Genomic DNA, 17,866 nt, shown 5'->3' on the forward strand with positions numbered 1-17,866 from the left:
ACATACATCTTTTGCGAGAGAGACTGTAAAATGTTCACATTTATGTTAAATAGCAAGGAATTTCTCTTTGTAAAAGCCACCTTTATTTCTGATACAGACTGTGTGTTACCACAACCATAGCTAATGTTGCTCTATGAAATTATTTTGCATATAGCGCAATATTTTTATTAAATAGGAAAAACGGTCAAAAAAATTATAGCAGTACCAGAATTTATGCTGGCACTTCTTGAAATATGCCAGAAATAGAGAGGTGTTTAAAAAAAGTAAATTTGTTTTATGTATTAACCTTTATTCAAGTGCCTTTTCAAGGCTCTATTAACTGATACACAGTATGTAAAAGAGTTTATAATGTGAATGTTAGCAGCCCATTAACAGAGTGGACTAAGCGTTATTGCAAAATTTGGAAAAATATGGTGTGTTAAGAAATAAGCTTGTACAACACAACTATAATCAAGAAAAGGCCATAATGACACAACAGCATACTGCGGAGAGTTGGTGATGTAAAGAAAATCAATGACAACCACCAATTGGAATTCTTCTGTCACAAGCATTCTTTCAGAATTAACCTTTTCAGTGGGATTCTTAGTTCAAGGCATTACAGGGAATAAAATAGAAAGATTTGAGATTGAATACTGAAAAATGAAAGTTTTCAGATTCACAGCAATTTGCATTTTAGTTCATGGTGTAAAAAAATTCAGGGAGAAAAGTCAGTCTTACACAGCATTGAGGGCAAGCTACAGAACTGACTCAACTGTTACTTTTGTAAAACTCTCCCATTGTGTATACTTACGCTATTGCTTTATACACCTTATGCCAAAGGACTCTCTGTTTCTTTAGGTATTACTCATTACCCAGCAATATTTACCAGGCTGTTTTGATTTCTCAGGTGACTAGAAATATATTTATCTTCCTCAGCTATTTTGGGTCTGTCAAATTTATACTAACTATTGCTACAACTACTTTTCCTGGTCTCATATAACATTTTGTGAACTTAATTATTCTCCTATTGGCACTTCTGGAAGGAATTTTGGAGCATCTTCTGTACCCATAACCAACTTCTTCACATACTCAGCAGGCACAGGACTAAGGTCCTTCTAAGGCTTGGCAGTTATAGTGACAGAGATCAGAGCTGAATGACCTCCAGTCAAACTCACTGGTTGAAAAAAATAATTGGGGGGAGGGGGAAGATATCTTTATAAGCAAGCTAAGACAGGCTGGTCCAAGAAACTAAAATCTTCCAGAAGTAAAAAGTTTAAAAAGTAATATAAAAACAAGTTTCTAAAACTTCAAACTGTGACGTTTACAAGTGCAATTTTTTTTTTGTCTTCAGAAAAAAATCAATAATTTATATTATATCAGATTACTCAGAGGCCTGTGCTCACATCTGCCTCCAAGTTTAACTGAGAATCTAAATTGAAGAACATGCACTACAGGTCTCGATTGTTGGTATGAACTTCTACAGTCTGCATTGCCTGTGCAGATATGTTTATAAAAAGACTGAAGACAAAAAGATTCTCACATAACACTTATCTGAGCCTTACCTCTTAGGTTTGAAGTTCACTGAGAAGACGCATCACTGAAATAGGAAGACATCAATCATAGTTCCAGTTGACATTTTAAACTGTACTCATAGCATAACATTTTACAATATTTCAGCTCAGCTTTTTGAAAGTGTTATGTTTTTATACTGAATGGTAATATGCAAATACTTGAGATTCCTTAATTTGTTGTGTCTGTTTTCATTTTAAGAGCATGAACTATTCAGGGTGTCCATTTATTTTTTTTTATATATATATATATATATATATATATATATATGGGAATATGAAATTTCCCACCTCTGTACAGTAATCTGACTGCTCATCAACTACTAAACCAAACTAAAAAGTAGCATTTTCAGATACTGTAACTCAAACACAATATTTACAAAACATCTGAAGTTAAGCTGATAAAAACATTCATTTCAGTGAGATCTTAACTATTTTATTCACAAAATATAAGCAAGCTTCTGTTTTTCTCTCTCTCAAATGAAAATGCTCTTCCAAGGAAGAAATTTAACAGAAGGGTTCTTCACATACAGTGATTCTACAAGATTCAGTACTGAAAACCGTAAGAAGGCCAATGAACTTTACAAATACAAACCTGCACTTTGTACAAAAGCTCCTTTTTTAAAAGAAAGTTCAGTAATAGGGAGTTAAAAATACACAGTTTTAGCTGCACAGAAAATCATTTATTTCAAACTCAGTGGCATAGAGTTATTTTCGCCTATGTGGAGAATTCTCCCTTCGTCTGTCCTCATTTTTCCTGGATTCTCTAGATTGGTCAGAATATCTGCTATACTTCTCTGGGCGTTTCTCTGCACCATTCCGATATCTATTCTCCTGCTCCTCTTCCTCTCTGGGACTTGAATTATTACGGTTTCTTTCTCTAGATTTTGACCTCTCTTTTCTCCTGCTCTGATGTACATTGTCTTTACTCCAGTGTTTGTCCTTTTCATTATCAGAAAAAGAAGTTCTTCTCTCTGCTTTCTTCTTTTTGGAATTACTGTGTTTGTTTTCTAAATCCATATTTCTTTCATAATACCAGTCCTTTCCACTCCGATAACTGTTCCTGTCAGTGGCATCATCTCTGTCATAGGGATATTTAGATAGATCATCTCTCCTATTTGGATCTCTCAAATTTCTGTCAGCATTTCTTTCTGAATCTCTCTCAACATCATATCTACCTTCCTGCTGTCTCCTTTCTATTTTTTTTTCAATTAGTTTCTTTTTACTCCCTTGTTTTTTCCTGGCAACTTTATCCAGTGCTTTATTTTTCTTTTGCATCTTCTTCCTTTTTACTTGAGCAGCATCTGAAAGTACAGCATACATGAGAGTTAACTATTTTTTAATTTATTCAGTGTCATTAATTATGCATAATTATATTATATAGAAAGTTCTGGGCGAAATGTTTTGCCAAATTTTATATTCTTAAATGCTTATCTTGCCACAGGGTTCAAAATAATGAGCTTAGAGTTTTATATTTCTTTCCCTCGTGTGAGTCTCCAAAACATGCTGGGGAAATCTGCCCATGCTCTATTAATTTAAGAGAAGGGACTTATCTTTAAATGGCAGTCTAAAACAGGTTTTTTGTTTAAAAAAAATAAAGAAATTCTCTAAAGGAAACCCGCGGAAAAAGAAATTTGGTAAACTGGCTATCAGTCCCAAGATTTCCCCACATTTTATTCCTCATTTTCTAGGTTTCGTTGCTGGCCTATACGTCCACTCGTTATATTAATACAAAAACAACAACTTCATTTAGTGACAATAAGGTTGCATCTGGACACACTGCATCCACCTACAATTTTAAAAGCTTGGAAATAAAGGGAGTCTTCTGCATTCCTTCCCATTTTATATTGCCTAAATGCTGTCAATACCACACTCTATCAACATAAGGCTTCCACTTGCATCTCCAACAGATAACAAAAAGAAATACATATTCCAGCTTCATGAAATGCTCACTCTAACACAACCTTACCAGCAACCTCAGCATTGTTAAGGCAAATACAAATTCCCAAATACAGGGAATGCAACAGTCAGATCTGCCAATTTGTTGATTCAAGAATTATAAGTGTCACCATTAGTTTCCCTTTGCATCATATTTCCCTTATTTTAAGTTTCTGAGTGTGATGGGAATGTTCTGATGAAACCTTACCAACCATTAACCAAAATTATTGTGTGTTAAATGGCTAAGGAACACAGGAGAAGCAAGAGTATGGAGTTATAGCAAAAACTGTGCAGATGTGGCTGCCACCCACAGAGAGGATAAAAGCCTTGAAGACATACCATGATTCTCCTTCGCCTCCCTGTATTAAAGGCTTGCATTTTTGAAGCTGACAGATCTGGGTTCCATCCCTGTTGGGGACCCTACTGTGCCCATATGTACAGCACATGGATTTATTTCAATGGTTAGAGCAATGCAAGCTGTCAGGGTGACTGGAGAGAGCAGGACCATTCCACAGATCCCCAGCTTCATACACGGAGTCAGTGGCAGAGACAGATATAGAATCCAGGAGTCCTGACTCCCAGCTAACTATTCTAACATAGAATCATAGAATATCAGGGTTGGAAGAGACCTCAGGAGGTCATCTAGTCTAACCCCCTGCTCAAAGCAGGACCAACACCAACTAAATCATCCCAGCCAGGGCTTTGTCAAGCTGGGCCTTAAAAACCTCTAAGGATGGAGATTCCACCACCTCCCTAGGTAACCCATTCCAGTGCTTCACCACCCTCCTAGTGAAATAGTTTTTCCTAATATCCAACCTAGACCTCCCCCACTGCAACTTGAGACCATTGCTTCTTGTTCTGTCATCTGCCACCACTGAGAACAGACTAGCTTCATCCTCTTTGGAACCCCCCTTCAGGTAGTTGAAGGCTGTTAACAAATCCCCCCTCACTCTTCTCTTCTGCAGACTAATAACCCCAATTCCCTCAGCCTCTCCTCGTAAGTCATGTGCCCCAGCCCCCTAATCATTTTCGTTGCTGGAATCTCTCCAATTTGTCCACATCCTTCTGTAATGGGGGGACCAAAACTGGACACAATACTCGAGGTATGGCCTCACCAGTGCCGAATAGAAGGGAATAATCACTTCCCTCAATCTGCTGGCAATGCTCCTATTAATATACTCCAATATACCGAGAAGTCCCAACTCCCTATCCTTAATCAGATCATCCATCTTCAATAAGCATACTCTTCCCACAAAAGTCCCTCAGTCCAAAAGGGGCTGAGGTCCCTGAAGTAGTCTGCTCAAGTTATCCTGAGGGGAAGAGAAGGGATACTGGAGCTATGGGGATGGTACTGCAGCAACATGATAGCAACTCCGAGCCCCATTTCCACGATGCAACGGTGGTTGCAACTGGTGGGCAACCTGGGCTTTGTCACAGCACCTTGGCACAGGCTTCAGCCACCAAATGACCCTAGGCACCAGCTTCAGACTGACTACCTTAGAGAATGACCAGTCCCAGAAGCTTTTCCAGTGATTTCCCAGTCCCTGCTCCTCCTCCATGCACAAGACAGGACAAGTTCATCAAACTCACTTTCATACAGAAAATCTTAAGTGACCTCTTGTATCAATAGTTCAGCTCCCCTGCATATATTATTCTGCATTAACATTGCTGAGGCTTTGCATCAGAGTGAGCGTTTGAAGAAATGAGGACAGAGCACTTTTAGTATCTGTTGCAGATGGAAGTAAAAACCTTATAGAGTGCTTGAAGTGTGTTATTGACAGCACTGGAGACAATGTGAGGGTGGCAAGGAATGCTGGAGACTTTCCCCTTATTTTCATGCTTTTAAGATTTTGGGTGAGGTATGTCCTGTGCAACCTTAACAGTCACTAAGAAAGTTTTTATTTGTGCTACAATTCCTTAAGGACAGCAAAGACAATACACCTAAGAAGTAAATTATGTTGCTAACTTAGAAGGGGTAGTTTTTTTTCTCTCCATCCCACCCAAAAAATAGTTTTCCAAGTTCTACATTTACCTCACAGAGAAGCTAAGCTTTAAATAACATCTAGATTTCCGAACAGACTAGAGTCTATCTCCATTGTGGAACAAGTTTTATTTAGCCAACCTACTAATATCTGTCAATACAGAACCTATTTAGTATTCGATGGAATGAACAGACATGGTGGACTTTTCCAAAAACATGGATAGTGTCATTATGTTGACTGGTCACTAAAAGAAGGGCTTAAAGGATGAGCTGCAAATAAAATACAAACATTACATCAACAACATTTGCTGAACATCCCCTAGAGTAAAAAGCACTATAAAGAATACAACTAAAAAAAAACAACCTTTGTTTCTTTTTACTCTAAGCATTGCGATGTCACACTGGCCAGCTCTAGCTCTGCTTAATTGTCTTTTGAAAGCATCACCGCTACCAAGGTGTCACTAATACATTTTATTTTAGATCAGATAACTGAATTTTACAGCAGTTGCCTAACCTCTGATGTGGAGAGAGAGGTTGCTGGTGCTTCTCTAATGACATGTTTAAAACCAGCCCACAGGGAGTCACTTAAGTCATATTTTACAATATGTTTTATTTTTTTAAATAGTTTCTTTTTCATTATTATAGCTCTACTGGAATGTAAAAAATGAGAGACTTTGTAAAATAGTTTAATGGATAAAAAAATAACTGACTTATTTGACTATAAGCAAGCTTCATGCTCCTACAGACAATACGGAGTCATAGCTGAGCTGCCAGGGGAAGATACTGGGGGACACAGTAAAAGACAAGTTCACTATTCGTTATGTGCTCAGTGCCCTCTTTCTCTGTTCCGTTTCTATGTTCAGAACATATTGCAGAAGCAATTTTCTTTTAAAGTTCACCCTGGAAATGTACCTGAAGAACAAAAACACCCTTTCCAGAATAAATGTTTTTAAATCTGGTTCACTTCCTTTCTGTTGTAAGAAACATGGCATTTCTTTAATTCCTGGCCCACATCCCATTACATATGCATAGAGTTTCCATCAGCACAGGAATCACAAATTCTTAGATTGTTCCTTAGCAAGAGACTTTAGCCTAGCAACATTTGTGTGCCAGGTTTAATTGCTAGACCAGTACTACACTGGTAAGACAGTTGACAAATACAGTCCTCTGGGAAATGCTTTTCAGAATACTACTAGGAAGTCCTCATTATAGTCTATGGAAAGATGCAAAACTGTGAAGAACCTGAGATACAACCAACAATTAGCCTTTGCTTTCTAGTAAAACTGTGAAGTTTAAACCACTAGGGAATACAAAGTTACAAAAATGAAATCTGATTATCTCACAGAATTATTATAGTTAACACTGTAATTATTTTTGCCACATTCCTGCTTCTAGCGTACATAAATCAAAGCATACTGCAGAGATTATCAAAATGCATATATTAATCTGTTTCTGGAAAAAGGACAAAATAGTAGAAGAGAGTGTCCTTTTACAAAAAAAGCATGCTCACATTGACAGACTGCAGAATCAGTTGGTTTTTCACTAAGGACTTACCTCTCTGGTTCCTATCAAGCAGCTCAGCCGAGCTGCAGCTGTCTATGCAGAAGCCATCTGGCTCTTTGTGAACTTACGCCTCTCTGACCCGGTTAAACTGTGCCCTCCACTAGTGTTTTGTCATCATTAATGCAATAGCTTTATAGCGATACACAACCAGTTCAGACTTTGTAAAGTAAGCTTGCAACATAAAACAGAAATGCATTTCTAATGCATGTGTAATTCATATTGCTTGTGTACTTTTTATTAATAATTTTTTTGCTGCTAAAATCATAATAAATCAAATTAACTTTGAATCAGCAAGCTTCCTAACTACAGAAGTTCATGCTGTGCTATCATCTGCTCTCCCACCACACTATATAAGACAAAATGCTCTAATTTAGAATAGCAGAGATATTTTAGATTAACAATGTTTATTATACTTCATGTCAAATAGCAGATTTTACATCAGCAAGATGATCTTATTAAAAATACTAATTATAATGCATGAAATTCTTGCATAACAAATTGTCGGCAAAAGTTTCATCTTTCTTGGAGAATTCTCAAGGGACAGGAGCCTGGGTTATTATAACAGCGCACCATACTGCTTCTGAGCAATAGGAATGGGAAGTGGATTCAGAAACCCAGACCTGCATAAGAAGCTAAATGAATTGAAGAGAACTCAGCAATCCCTTATTTGACACATGAAATAGCACAACCGTGGTTATAAGGAAGGAAGCCAAAAAGAGAGAGGATTGGAATCCAATGGACAGATCAAGAAGAGCCGTGAGACAGGCCTGTACTAAAAAAATAATAAAAAAAAACAGGTGTGTTAACCTTTGCAGTTCACTGATAATCCTGCCAAAAAGACACTGGTGCTAGGCCATTATTTATAAACAAGTATCAGGAAGTCTTAGATTAAATTGGGATATTAACTTTATGCAATGGACCCATCAGTTTAAGGAAACAGCCTCCAATATAATATGCTCCTCAAAAACCTCACTCTCTGGAAACAGGAGCAATTTCTTTTCTTTTAAGATTTCCAGAATTTTATCAAACTTACAGATAGGAATTTTTAAAGTACAGATTTAGCAATAAATAATTAAATATCAACTATAGTTATTTCCTCATGGTAAGTATATCAGTGCACACAGTAAAGAGAGAATGAGTTAAATGATAGATGTTTAATACCTGAGACACTGCTATGGCCACTGCTAGAAGAGGAGTCACGGCCACTAGATGATCCTGAGCTACTATTACTGCTGTCAGGATTGGAATCTGAGGAGGAGTCAGACTCTGAGGAAGATGATGAGCTATCTGATGACTCAACATCTTGTTTCTGTGTCATGATCATCTTTGGTGCATTTTTCAGATGTTCCCGTAATTCATCCCTAATTAGCAACAAAAACCAAAACAATCTCAATCCTTAAACAGAAAGTCAAGCAATGTCAAATCAGGATTAAGACCAAAAAAACCAACAACGATTTCTTACGTTAGTCCTCCAAGACCAATGGAAGTGAAAAAATTGATGGCAAATCGAGTGTTTCTTGGGTTGTCCCGAGGCAATAATCCTTCAAAAAAAGATTGCAGTGTTCTGATAAAAACAAAACATAGACGTTAAACCTCACGCAGCAAACTATTCTTAATTTCTACATGCATTTTTTTGAAAAATACATCATAGGAATCCCACAGGACAAAAATAGTCTTTGTTCACCATTGTTTTTTACAGACACTGCAATGGATGAAAAAAGCAATGCTTTTGTGGGTCCAGCAAAGTAAGTGTTCCTTTAGCAGAATTTTAAAATTTCTTCATAAGCCTGTGGTGGTTTTATTAAAAAAAAAAAAAAAAAAGGACAGCCTTTTCCTGTCAGATTATGACAAATTTAAGAGCCTGATTCTGTAGCAGCTCTCCATTTAGAAATTCCATTGAATTGGGCCCTAAGGTAGGTCAAAGTTTGGGCTTCAATGAGTTTTGAGTGCTTGTTTAATTTACCACCATACAGGAGAATAGCTCCTGAAAAGGAGTAAGCCTTAGATCCTCAAGAAATAACTTGAACAATTGGAAGGATCCTCACTGTTGTGTAAGTACTGGAACACACACACACACGAGAATGTATTACTTTTGTTGTGCTTAAAATAAAGCAATTAATCTTATAAAAATACAAAGTTAATATTTTTGAGGTCTTTCAGGCTCTGCCAAAAAAAAAAAAAAAAAAAAAAAAAGAAGACTATCCTGCCCCACATCCTTCAGGAATGATGCTGATGTATACAAATAAATGTCCTTCAGCTAGAGAAGTTACTATTCAAGTTGAAACAGCAGCGGAACAAAACCAAGAAAATACAGGCCCTGATCCTTCAAATATTTATGCATGTTTAACTGACTAGTCAGAGCTCGTACACTGACATCAGTCGGGGCCATAGTTTGTTATGTATTTTCACTTAGAAATTTTCACTTGAAAATGGAGAGTCTGTATGTACTCTTACAGGGTGAAAGAATTCAAAGGACAACGCTCAGAGTAAAATTTCAACTTACTCATCCTTTAATCTTGCATTAAGATTAGGAAGTCCCATATATTCACTAAGTTCCTGGAAGAATATTTTGACGAAAATTCTACTGGACGATGTAGTAGTTTCTTCACTCAATATTATACATTCAAGGACCTGAAAATGTTAAGAAAAAACAGATTTCAAATATACACACCCAGTTCTATTTTTAGAAGGTCAAGCTCAACCTTTGGCCCGCATATAGAATAGCATCTTTCACCCCAACACTATAGCAATGCAGTTTGTAAGAATGTTAATTAAAATAACACATTTTGATTTTTTTTAATCAGAGTCTTAGTAGTTTAAATCTCAGGCTTTAAAAAACAAGACTTAAAAAAGGCATCCCTGACACCAAGCATGATGTATTATAATTTATTTCTGAGAACTACAGACTAGCTACTGAAGAAAGAAGCTAGGACAAAGCCCTTTTCTACTTACACTCCAGGGAAGTGAATCTGTGTACAGAAGATGAGCAAACATCTTGGCTACATTTCTCAATTTGTTTGTTTCCAAACGGTGGATAGTATCATACTGTTCTTTGAAAATAGCTTCAAAGGATTCCATGTATTCTTTTTTTAACATGCAGAAACGCTGAAATAACATTGTACAGTTAAAACAACCAGATTAAATAAAACAGAACATTAAACAAAAATATATTTAGAACTAAGCATTTATATAGAAGTCTTTCCTTTTAAAAGGAAAGGAAAAAATACCTTTAAATGGAATATAAAGATCAATTTATTACCTCCAGCAGTTTCTCAGAGGAAACTCATCTTGCATTATGAAACAACAATTATCAATTTTGACATGTTACTAGATAAGGTAATTTCTTCTACCTTGCAACATCTCGATTCTAGTAGTCTCACCTGGTGGGACCCCTTAATACAATACCACAGGACATAATATTTTTAAATTACATCATTGCAAGTTTATTTGAAACTAGAGAAATAGAAGGGAGCATAGTTAGTGTCAAGACATTTCAGGCAGAAACAGCAATTCCAAGAAATATAAAGAACACACTTGGTTCCATAATAATCCTGGATATTGAAATATTTTTCAGGGCAATCTGTAATAAAGTACGATAAATTTATTCGGTAAATTTCAACATCCAGGATTATTATGGAACCAAGTGCTTTCTTATAACCGGTTACAAGCAAATTATAAGGTAATTGTTAGTACTAGGTGAGTAATAGAAAAAGGAAATATGGTCCTTTGTGCACAGCTACATCAGCAGTAACATTTTCTAAAAATCTGATTGTCTAGAAATTAATGAAACTTCTGTAATTGTAAGTAACCTTGGTAAGGACATCAAAAGTTTTACTTATGTAAACTTTATTAGAGTCAGCTATACTGAGATTACAGATGGAGTAAAAGGAAAACTGCTACTTAATAAATAATTGTAACAAAAGTTATAACCAGTTTTACACACACACACACGCACGAAGAAGAAGAAAACCAGATTTGTTTCTTTTAGTGAAAGAATGGTGCAGGAATGAGCCAAGTCATCCTAATTTGCTAAATAAACTAACTAAGCAACCTTAATGAAGTGGAGAAACAAAGGAGAACTCCAAAATACTATCTTTCCTGCTCCTGCAAGACAATTATTTATAACAAAGCATAGTACTTTGCACTTCTGTAGTTCCATTACTGTTAGTGCTATCCATTGGCCACTGACCATCCTTCTACAAGATAGGAATATTTAAAAAAAACAGGGAAAAAGCGTGCTCCCATTCTGCATTTACTGTGAATGCTTATTACCATCTAATGGATAATCCAACCACCTCAGCTCATATAACCAACTTCAGAACAAAAGAGCCACACGTAATTGACTTATTTATCGTAAAATATCAGATGCTTATATGAAAACTTTTACTGCCATATTACATAAATTATGTTTCTTGCTGTAAAATATGAAGTCTGAAAGTGGAACTCACCCCTGCCAGTAAACCAAAGAATTTCTCATATGTTCTTTGTTGAGCACAGCAGTCAAGAATCATGTTGCAGAGTTCTTTCTGTTAAGATAACACAAAAATTCCTCCTCATAAATTCTCTGTAGTAGTAGAAATCCACTCCATAAACGCAAAAATATTAAAGAATGATTTTCGCATGGACGCCATCTTTGAAACAAGCACTTAATTTTTTTCTAAAGAAAGGTCAGAGGGGTCAATTTCAGTAGTTTTCTGAATTTCCACTATTTTGGAAGGTATTTGGGGCTTAGCTATTAACCTTCTCTATCCAAACTTCTCCACCTGCCCAGATCTGCAGGGAAGTTATAATCCTGTAGTCTTACTAAAGAAATGTCATCACAAATTCAACATTATGATTTAACTGCAAGATTAAAAAGACAATGGGCTGTAAAAAGGGAAACGACTTTTAAAACACCGATACCTTTATGCAATAAGGGTCTTAGAAAGTGAATGATAAAGCCAAGCGTAAATATGAAATTCCTTGAGTAAATGGCAGTTGAGAATGCTCTGTGGTCTCAAGATCAGAACTTAAGGTGTTGATTCTACAGAGAGACATACATTTGTGAGTAGTGACTTCTTTAGGACTATTCATGTGTGCAACTTTAAGCATGTGTGAATGGGTACATTTACACTACAGACTACACCAGCATAGTTATGCTTGCATAACCTCATAATGTAGATGCAGCCTAGCTGACAAAAGGGGTTTTTCTTCCAGTGTAGGAAGATTTCAGAGTAACAGCCGTGTTAGTCTGTATTAGCAAAAAGATTCTCTCCCCCGCCCCCCGTAGGCAAGGACTGGCCTGTCTCCCAAGATTTGTGAGAGTGTTGGGTCATCCTTCAGGACAGGTTGTAGATCCTTAATAATGCGTTGGAGGGGTTTTAGTTGGGGGCTGAAGGTGACGGCTAGTGGCGTTCTCTTATTTTCTTTGTTAGGCTTGTCCTGTAGTAGGTGACTTCTGGGAACTTTCTGGCTCTGTCCTTACTTTGTCCTTACCCATAACTATTTTACATTTGGGGACAATGTATACCTTCAAATCAGCGGCACTGCTATGGGTACACGCATGGCCCCACAATATGCCAACATTTTTATGGCTGACTTAGAACAACGCTTCCTCAGCTCTCGTCCCCTAACGCCCCTACTCTACTTGCGCTATATTGATGACATCGTCATCATCTGGACCTATGGAAAAGAAGCCCTTGAGGAATTCCACCATGATTTCAACAATTTCCATCCCACCATCAACCTCAGCCTGGTCCAGCCCACACAAGAGATCCACTTCCTGGACACTACAGTGCTAATAAACGATGGTCACATAAACGCCACCCTATACCAGAAACCTACTGACCGCTGTTCCTACCTATATGCCTCCAGCTTTCACCCTGACCACACCACACGATCCATTGTCTACAGCCAAGCTCTGCGATACAACCGCATTTGCTCCAACCCCTCAGACAGAGACAAACACCTACAAGATCTCTATCAAGCATTCTTACAACTACAATACCCACCTGCGGAAGTGAAGAAACAGATTGATAGAGGCAGAAGAGTTCCCAGAAGTCACCTACTACAGGACAGGCCTAACAAAGAAAATAACAGAACGCCACTAGCCGTCACCTTCAGCCCCCAACTAAAACCCCTCCAACGCATTATCAAGGATCTACAACCTATCCTGAAGGATGACCCAACACTCTCACAAATCTTGGGAGACCGGCCAGTCCTTGCCTACAGACAGCCCCTCAACCTGAAGCAAATACTCACCAGCAACCACATACCACACAACAGAACCACTAACCCAGGAACCTATCCTTGCAACAAAGCCTGTTGCCAACTGTGCCCACATATCTATTCAGGGGACACCATCACAGGGCCTAATAACATCAGCCACACTATCAGAGGCTCGTTCACCTGCACATCCACCAATGTGATATATGCCATCATGTGCCAGCAATGCCCCTCTGCTATGTACATTGGTCAAACTAGACAGTCTCTACGTAAAAGAATAAATGGACACAAATCAGATGTCAAGAATTATAACATTCATAAACCAGTCGGAGAACACTTCAATCTCTCTGGTCACGCGATTACAGACATGAAAGTTGCGATATTACAACAAAAGAACTTCAAAACCAGACTCCAGCGAGAGACTGTTGAATTGGAATTCATTTGCAAATTGGATACAATTAACTTAGGCTTGAATAGAGACTGGGAGTGGCTAAGTCATTATGCAAGGTAACCTATTTCCCCTTGTTTTTTCCTACCCTCCCCCCAGACGTTCTTGATAAACCCTGGATTTGTGCTGGAAACGGCCCACCTTGATTATCATACACATTGTAAGGAGAGTGATCACTTTAGATAAGCTATTACCAGCAGGAGAGTGGGGTGGGGGGAGAGAAAACCTTTTGTAGTGGTAAACACTCATTTTTTCATGCTTTGTGTGTATAAAAAGATCTTCTACAATTTCCACAATATGCATCCGATGAAGTGAGCTGTAGCTCACGAAAGCTTAGGCTCAAATAAACTGGTTACTCTCTAAGGTGCCACAAGTACTCCTAGTGTAGGAAGACTGCCTCCAAAAACTACGTTAACTACACTGAAAGCAGCATACTTCTGTTGATATAGCTGCATCTGTGGGGGGGGGGGGGGGGAAGGGGGGGGAAGCATTCATATCAGCACAGCTATGTTAGTCAGGGGCATGTTTTTTTCACAACCCTGACTGATGCTGCTGTAACTTTCAAATGTAGACTATGCCAAAATCTCTGCAGGATTGGGGCCTAAATTATTCTCTCATTCACATTCATGTCCACTCTAAACCACAAAAATCTAATCCAAATAATGGCTAAAATTATTCCCTTCTTGTATTACAATTAAGGGACTGTTGAGTAATTCAGATACCAAATTTAGGTTTTAGTAAAGCCCAATAGGAACATAAAACAAAAAGAACTAAGAAAAACCCAACTATTAAAATAAATTCATTTTTTGGGTTTTTTTTGGGTTAAGTTTCTTCTCAATGCCAGAAACCCAAATATAAGATCTGGGCTAGTTCATTAAAATTAAAAAGAGACCACATAAATGTTGAAAAGTACATTTGTTTCTCTAATTCTTTTATGTTTAACTGTCAAAATATAGTATAAGGCTTTTTTTTAAAATGACACTTTACTTGACAGTTCCAGTTTAGATATTTTTATGCACATTCTATTCCGCTATGTAGAGAACTTTCTGGCATCACTGAAAGATGGAGTTTTTGAAGAATTTTACAAGTAAAATAATTTAGAAGAATAATTGATTAACAAGAGTAAGTTAAGTTACCTTACAGATAAAATCACTTTGAAACATACCATTTTTTATCTGGACTTCCCTCACCCCAAATCAGAAATTTTTGTACGTTTTAATTACTGTACACCAAGGAAAGCTATATAAAACCATAAGGCTCAATCATGGTGTCAGGGTTCCTTCCCCACTCTGAACTCTAGGGTACAGATGTGGGGACCTGCATGAAAGACCCCCTAAGCTTATTCTTACCACCTTAGGTTAAAAACTTCCCTAAAGTACAAACTTTGCCTTGTCCTTGAACAGTATGCTGCCACCATCAAGTGTTTAAAACAAAGAACAGGGAAAGAGACCACTTGGAGACGTCTTCCCCCAAAATATCCCCCAAAGCCCTACGCACCCCTTTTCCTGGGGAGGCTTGAGAATAATATCCTAACCAATTGGTTACAAAACCATCAAAGACCGAAACCCCTGGATCTTGGAACAATGGAAAAATCAGTCAGGTTCTTAAAAGAAGGATTTTATTTAAAAAAAAAAAAAAAAAAAAAAAAAAGGTAAAAATCATCTCTGTAAAATCAGGATGGAAAATACTTTACAGGGTATTCAGATTCAAAACACAGAGGATCCCCCTCTGGGCAAAACCTTAAAGTTACAGAAAACAGGAATAAACCTCCCTCTTAACATAGGGAAAATTCACATAAAACAAAAGATAAACTAATCCGCCTTGCCTGGCTTACCTATACTGGTTGCAATATTGGAGACTTGGATTAGGATGGGTTGGAGAAGATGGATTTCTGTTTGGCCTCTCTCAGACCCAGAAGAGAACAACCACGTAAACAAAGAGCACAAACAAAAGCCTTCACCCCCCCCCAAGATCTGAAAGTATCTTGTCCCCTTATTGGTCCTTTGGGTCAGGTACCAGCCAGCTTAGCTGAGCTTCTTAATCCTTTACAGGTAACAGAATGTTGCCTCTGGCCAGGAGGGATTTTATAGCACTGTATACAGAAAGGTGGTTACCCTTCCCTTTATATTAATGACACATGGATTTGCCACAAGCCCTAACAAGGGGAGCGCCTTGTTGCATTGCCCCTTGGAGCAGACCAGGAGATCATGACTCTGAGACTATGTCTACCCTAGAGAACTTTCAGCTGCGCAGCTCTAAGATCTCTAGTGTAGCTGCTCTATGCAAACATAATTGGTCCACCCCCAATGAGCGGCAGTAGTTATGTTGGTGGGAGAAGCTCTCCCGTAGACGTAGCGCTGTCCACACAGACGCTTATGTCAGCGTAATTTATGTTGAGCTGACATAAGCGTCCCTGAGCGACAAATTATACTGACAGAAGTGGTAGTGTAGACAGCATGAGTCACAATCTGCTTTCCAGTTTCCCTCTGCTCCACTGGGGAGGATACACTTGTGCAGAAGCGAGATGGGGAAATGGGATATAGCTTCTTTCCTCTCTGCATTGCTATCTGGGTAGCTGTCATACAGGAATATGGGGGCACCTTACACCTCCTTACTCCCTTGCACAATTTTGTAAGCAGGTCCACAATCTGCCCCGTGGCAGCAACTTAAAAACCATTTGTAAAGAATAATTAATATTAAGACAACAGAAGCAAACATTTTCATATAAATGGACAGTGCATTTAACACTGTACTTCATTCAATTTAGTTAACATATTTTATTTTCCCCATAAGATTTAGTCCATTAACAACAACAAAAATTATGATGGTAGTTCCCAAATACATTGTGTTTAAAACGCCAACTTTGTAGATTTTTGCCGATGTCTGATCTAAATCGTGTTATGAAGGATCTGTCTAGCTGTTTAGATCATTTCATAGCATTTTAATAAGATGACTTGTCAGACTTGTTAAAACACAAAAAAAGACATTGCACGCTAAAAGTAACAATTAATTAGACTGTCAGTCATACTCTTTAGCAATTAGTTTAAATATGTTTGTCTCTTTAGACTAATTAGAAATCTTAGGAAAAACAGAACACACACATTTATAGTTATTTTCTCAAAACTGAGAAGTCACAACAACAAAAATTTCCCCCAATCAATAGAGAATAAACATATTTAATGCCACTGCAATTAAAAAAAAGTCTAAACACATTTATACTTTAAATATGGTAAGTCTTATATTAAATCTGTTGTAATGTACTCCTATTTGTACCATTCCTTCTATCATGAAATCCTAAAAGAAACATTTTTGCCCATTACACAGCTCAAATACACAAAACAAGCTAACAAAAATAAATAAAATAAAAATAATAAAGGCATCTATTCAGTGTTAAACAAGTAACATTCAGCAAATACTGTACCAAAAAAGTTAACTTACAAATCTGTTTAAGGCCATTCTTTTCAACTTAGTCACATTGTGTTAGCTTGATATATTAAAATGCATATTAACTTTTTTATATTACCCTCCCGTTTTACAGTAATGCTGTAATCAGTTTTCAAACAATAAAACAGGGCAAAGTGCTGATGCCACTGCTAATAAAGTCAGCACGACTTGCAAAACCAATTACTTTTTCCTCATATTAAATGCAATTACAACATTGATATCCCTTGTGGTTTACAGTAATTAAATATTTTAACATTTTAATTAAATATTACAATGATTTCTAGGAGAGTATCTTGAATAACCACATGCATGAAAATAGATTTACCCACAAAGACATTCTTGCTAGTGTTATCAAAACAAGTTGAGGTTAGGTCTAGAGTAACTGTCTTCTAGATTAAAAATTAACAAACTTTGAAATGATTTAATTAATTTTTAGAGAGATGTGACAAGTTCACATAGCAATTTTAACTTCAATTATAGCTTTAAAGGTTACTTCACTAGTTTCTTTGCTCAGAACACTTCTGATAATGCCTATGACACCAACAGTCTGGACTTTAAGTCCATCATTTGCTTTAAAAAGCCAGTGAATTTTAATTTTTATAGACAATTTATATACCATATAGCTCAAAGGTTTTTACATACTTAATGCACAAATTGCATGCAAAAATGACTGTCATCAACGTTTAAATGATACCTTTCCAATCATGATGTAACTAAGTATTTCAAAAGTATTACAGAGTT

General features: G+C 37.2%; 1 protein-coding gene across 5 annotated transcripts in view; it reads right to left on the reverse strand.

Annotated features, from left to right (window-relative positions):
* Positions 1 to 253: 253 nt before the first annotated feature.
* Positions 254 to 17,866, reverse strand: part of CWC22 (CWC22 spliceosome associated protein homolog) — a 55,840-nt gene continuing 38,227 nt past the window's right edge. For all 5 annotated transcript variants that reach the window (XM_007069769.4, XM_037912067.2, XM_043525842.1 and 2 more), the window contains 6 exons: positions 11,478 to 11,555; positions 9,982 to 10,134; positions 9,533 to 9,660; positions 8,492 to 8,593; positions 8,191 to 8,390; positions 254 to 2,851 (listed from right to left, as the gene is read on the reverse strand). In XM_007069769.4, the coding sequence (XP_007069831.2) occupies positions 2,256 to 2,851; positions 8,191 to 8,390; positions 8,492 to 8,593; positions 9,533 to 9,660; positions 9,982 to 10,134; positions 11,478 to 11,555 (1,257 nt within the window). In that variant the 3' untranslated portion in view covers positions 254 to 2,255. The remainder of the gene's footprint in view (positions 2,852 to 8,190; positions 8,391 to 8,491; positions 8,594 to 9,532; positions 9,661 to 9,981; positions 10,135 to 11,477; positions 11,556 to 17,866) is intronic.

This window comes from Chelonia mydas, chromosome 11, assembly GCF_015237465.2.
Source record: "Chelonia mydas isolate rCheMyd1 chromosome 11, rCheMyd1.pri.v2, whole genome shotgun sequence".
NCBI classification, from domain to species: Eukaryota; Metazoa; Chordata; order Testudines; family Cheloniidae; genus Chelonia; species Chelonia mydas.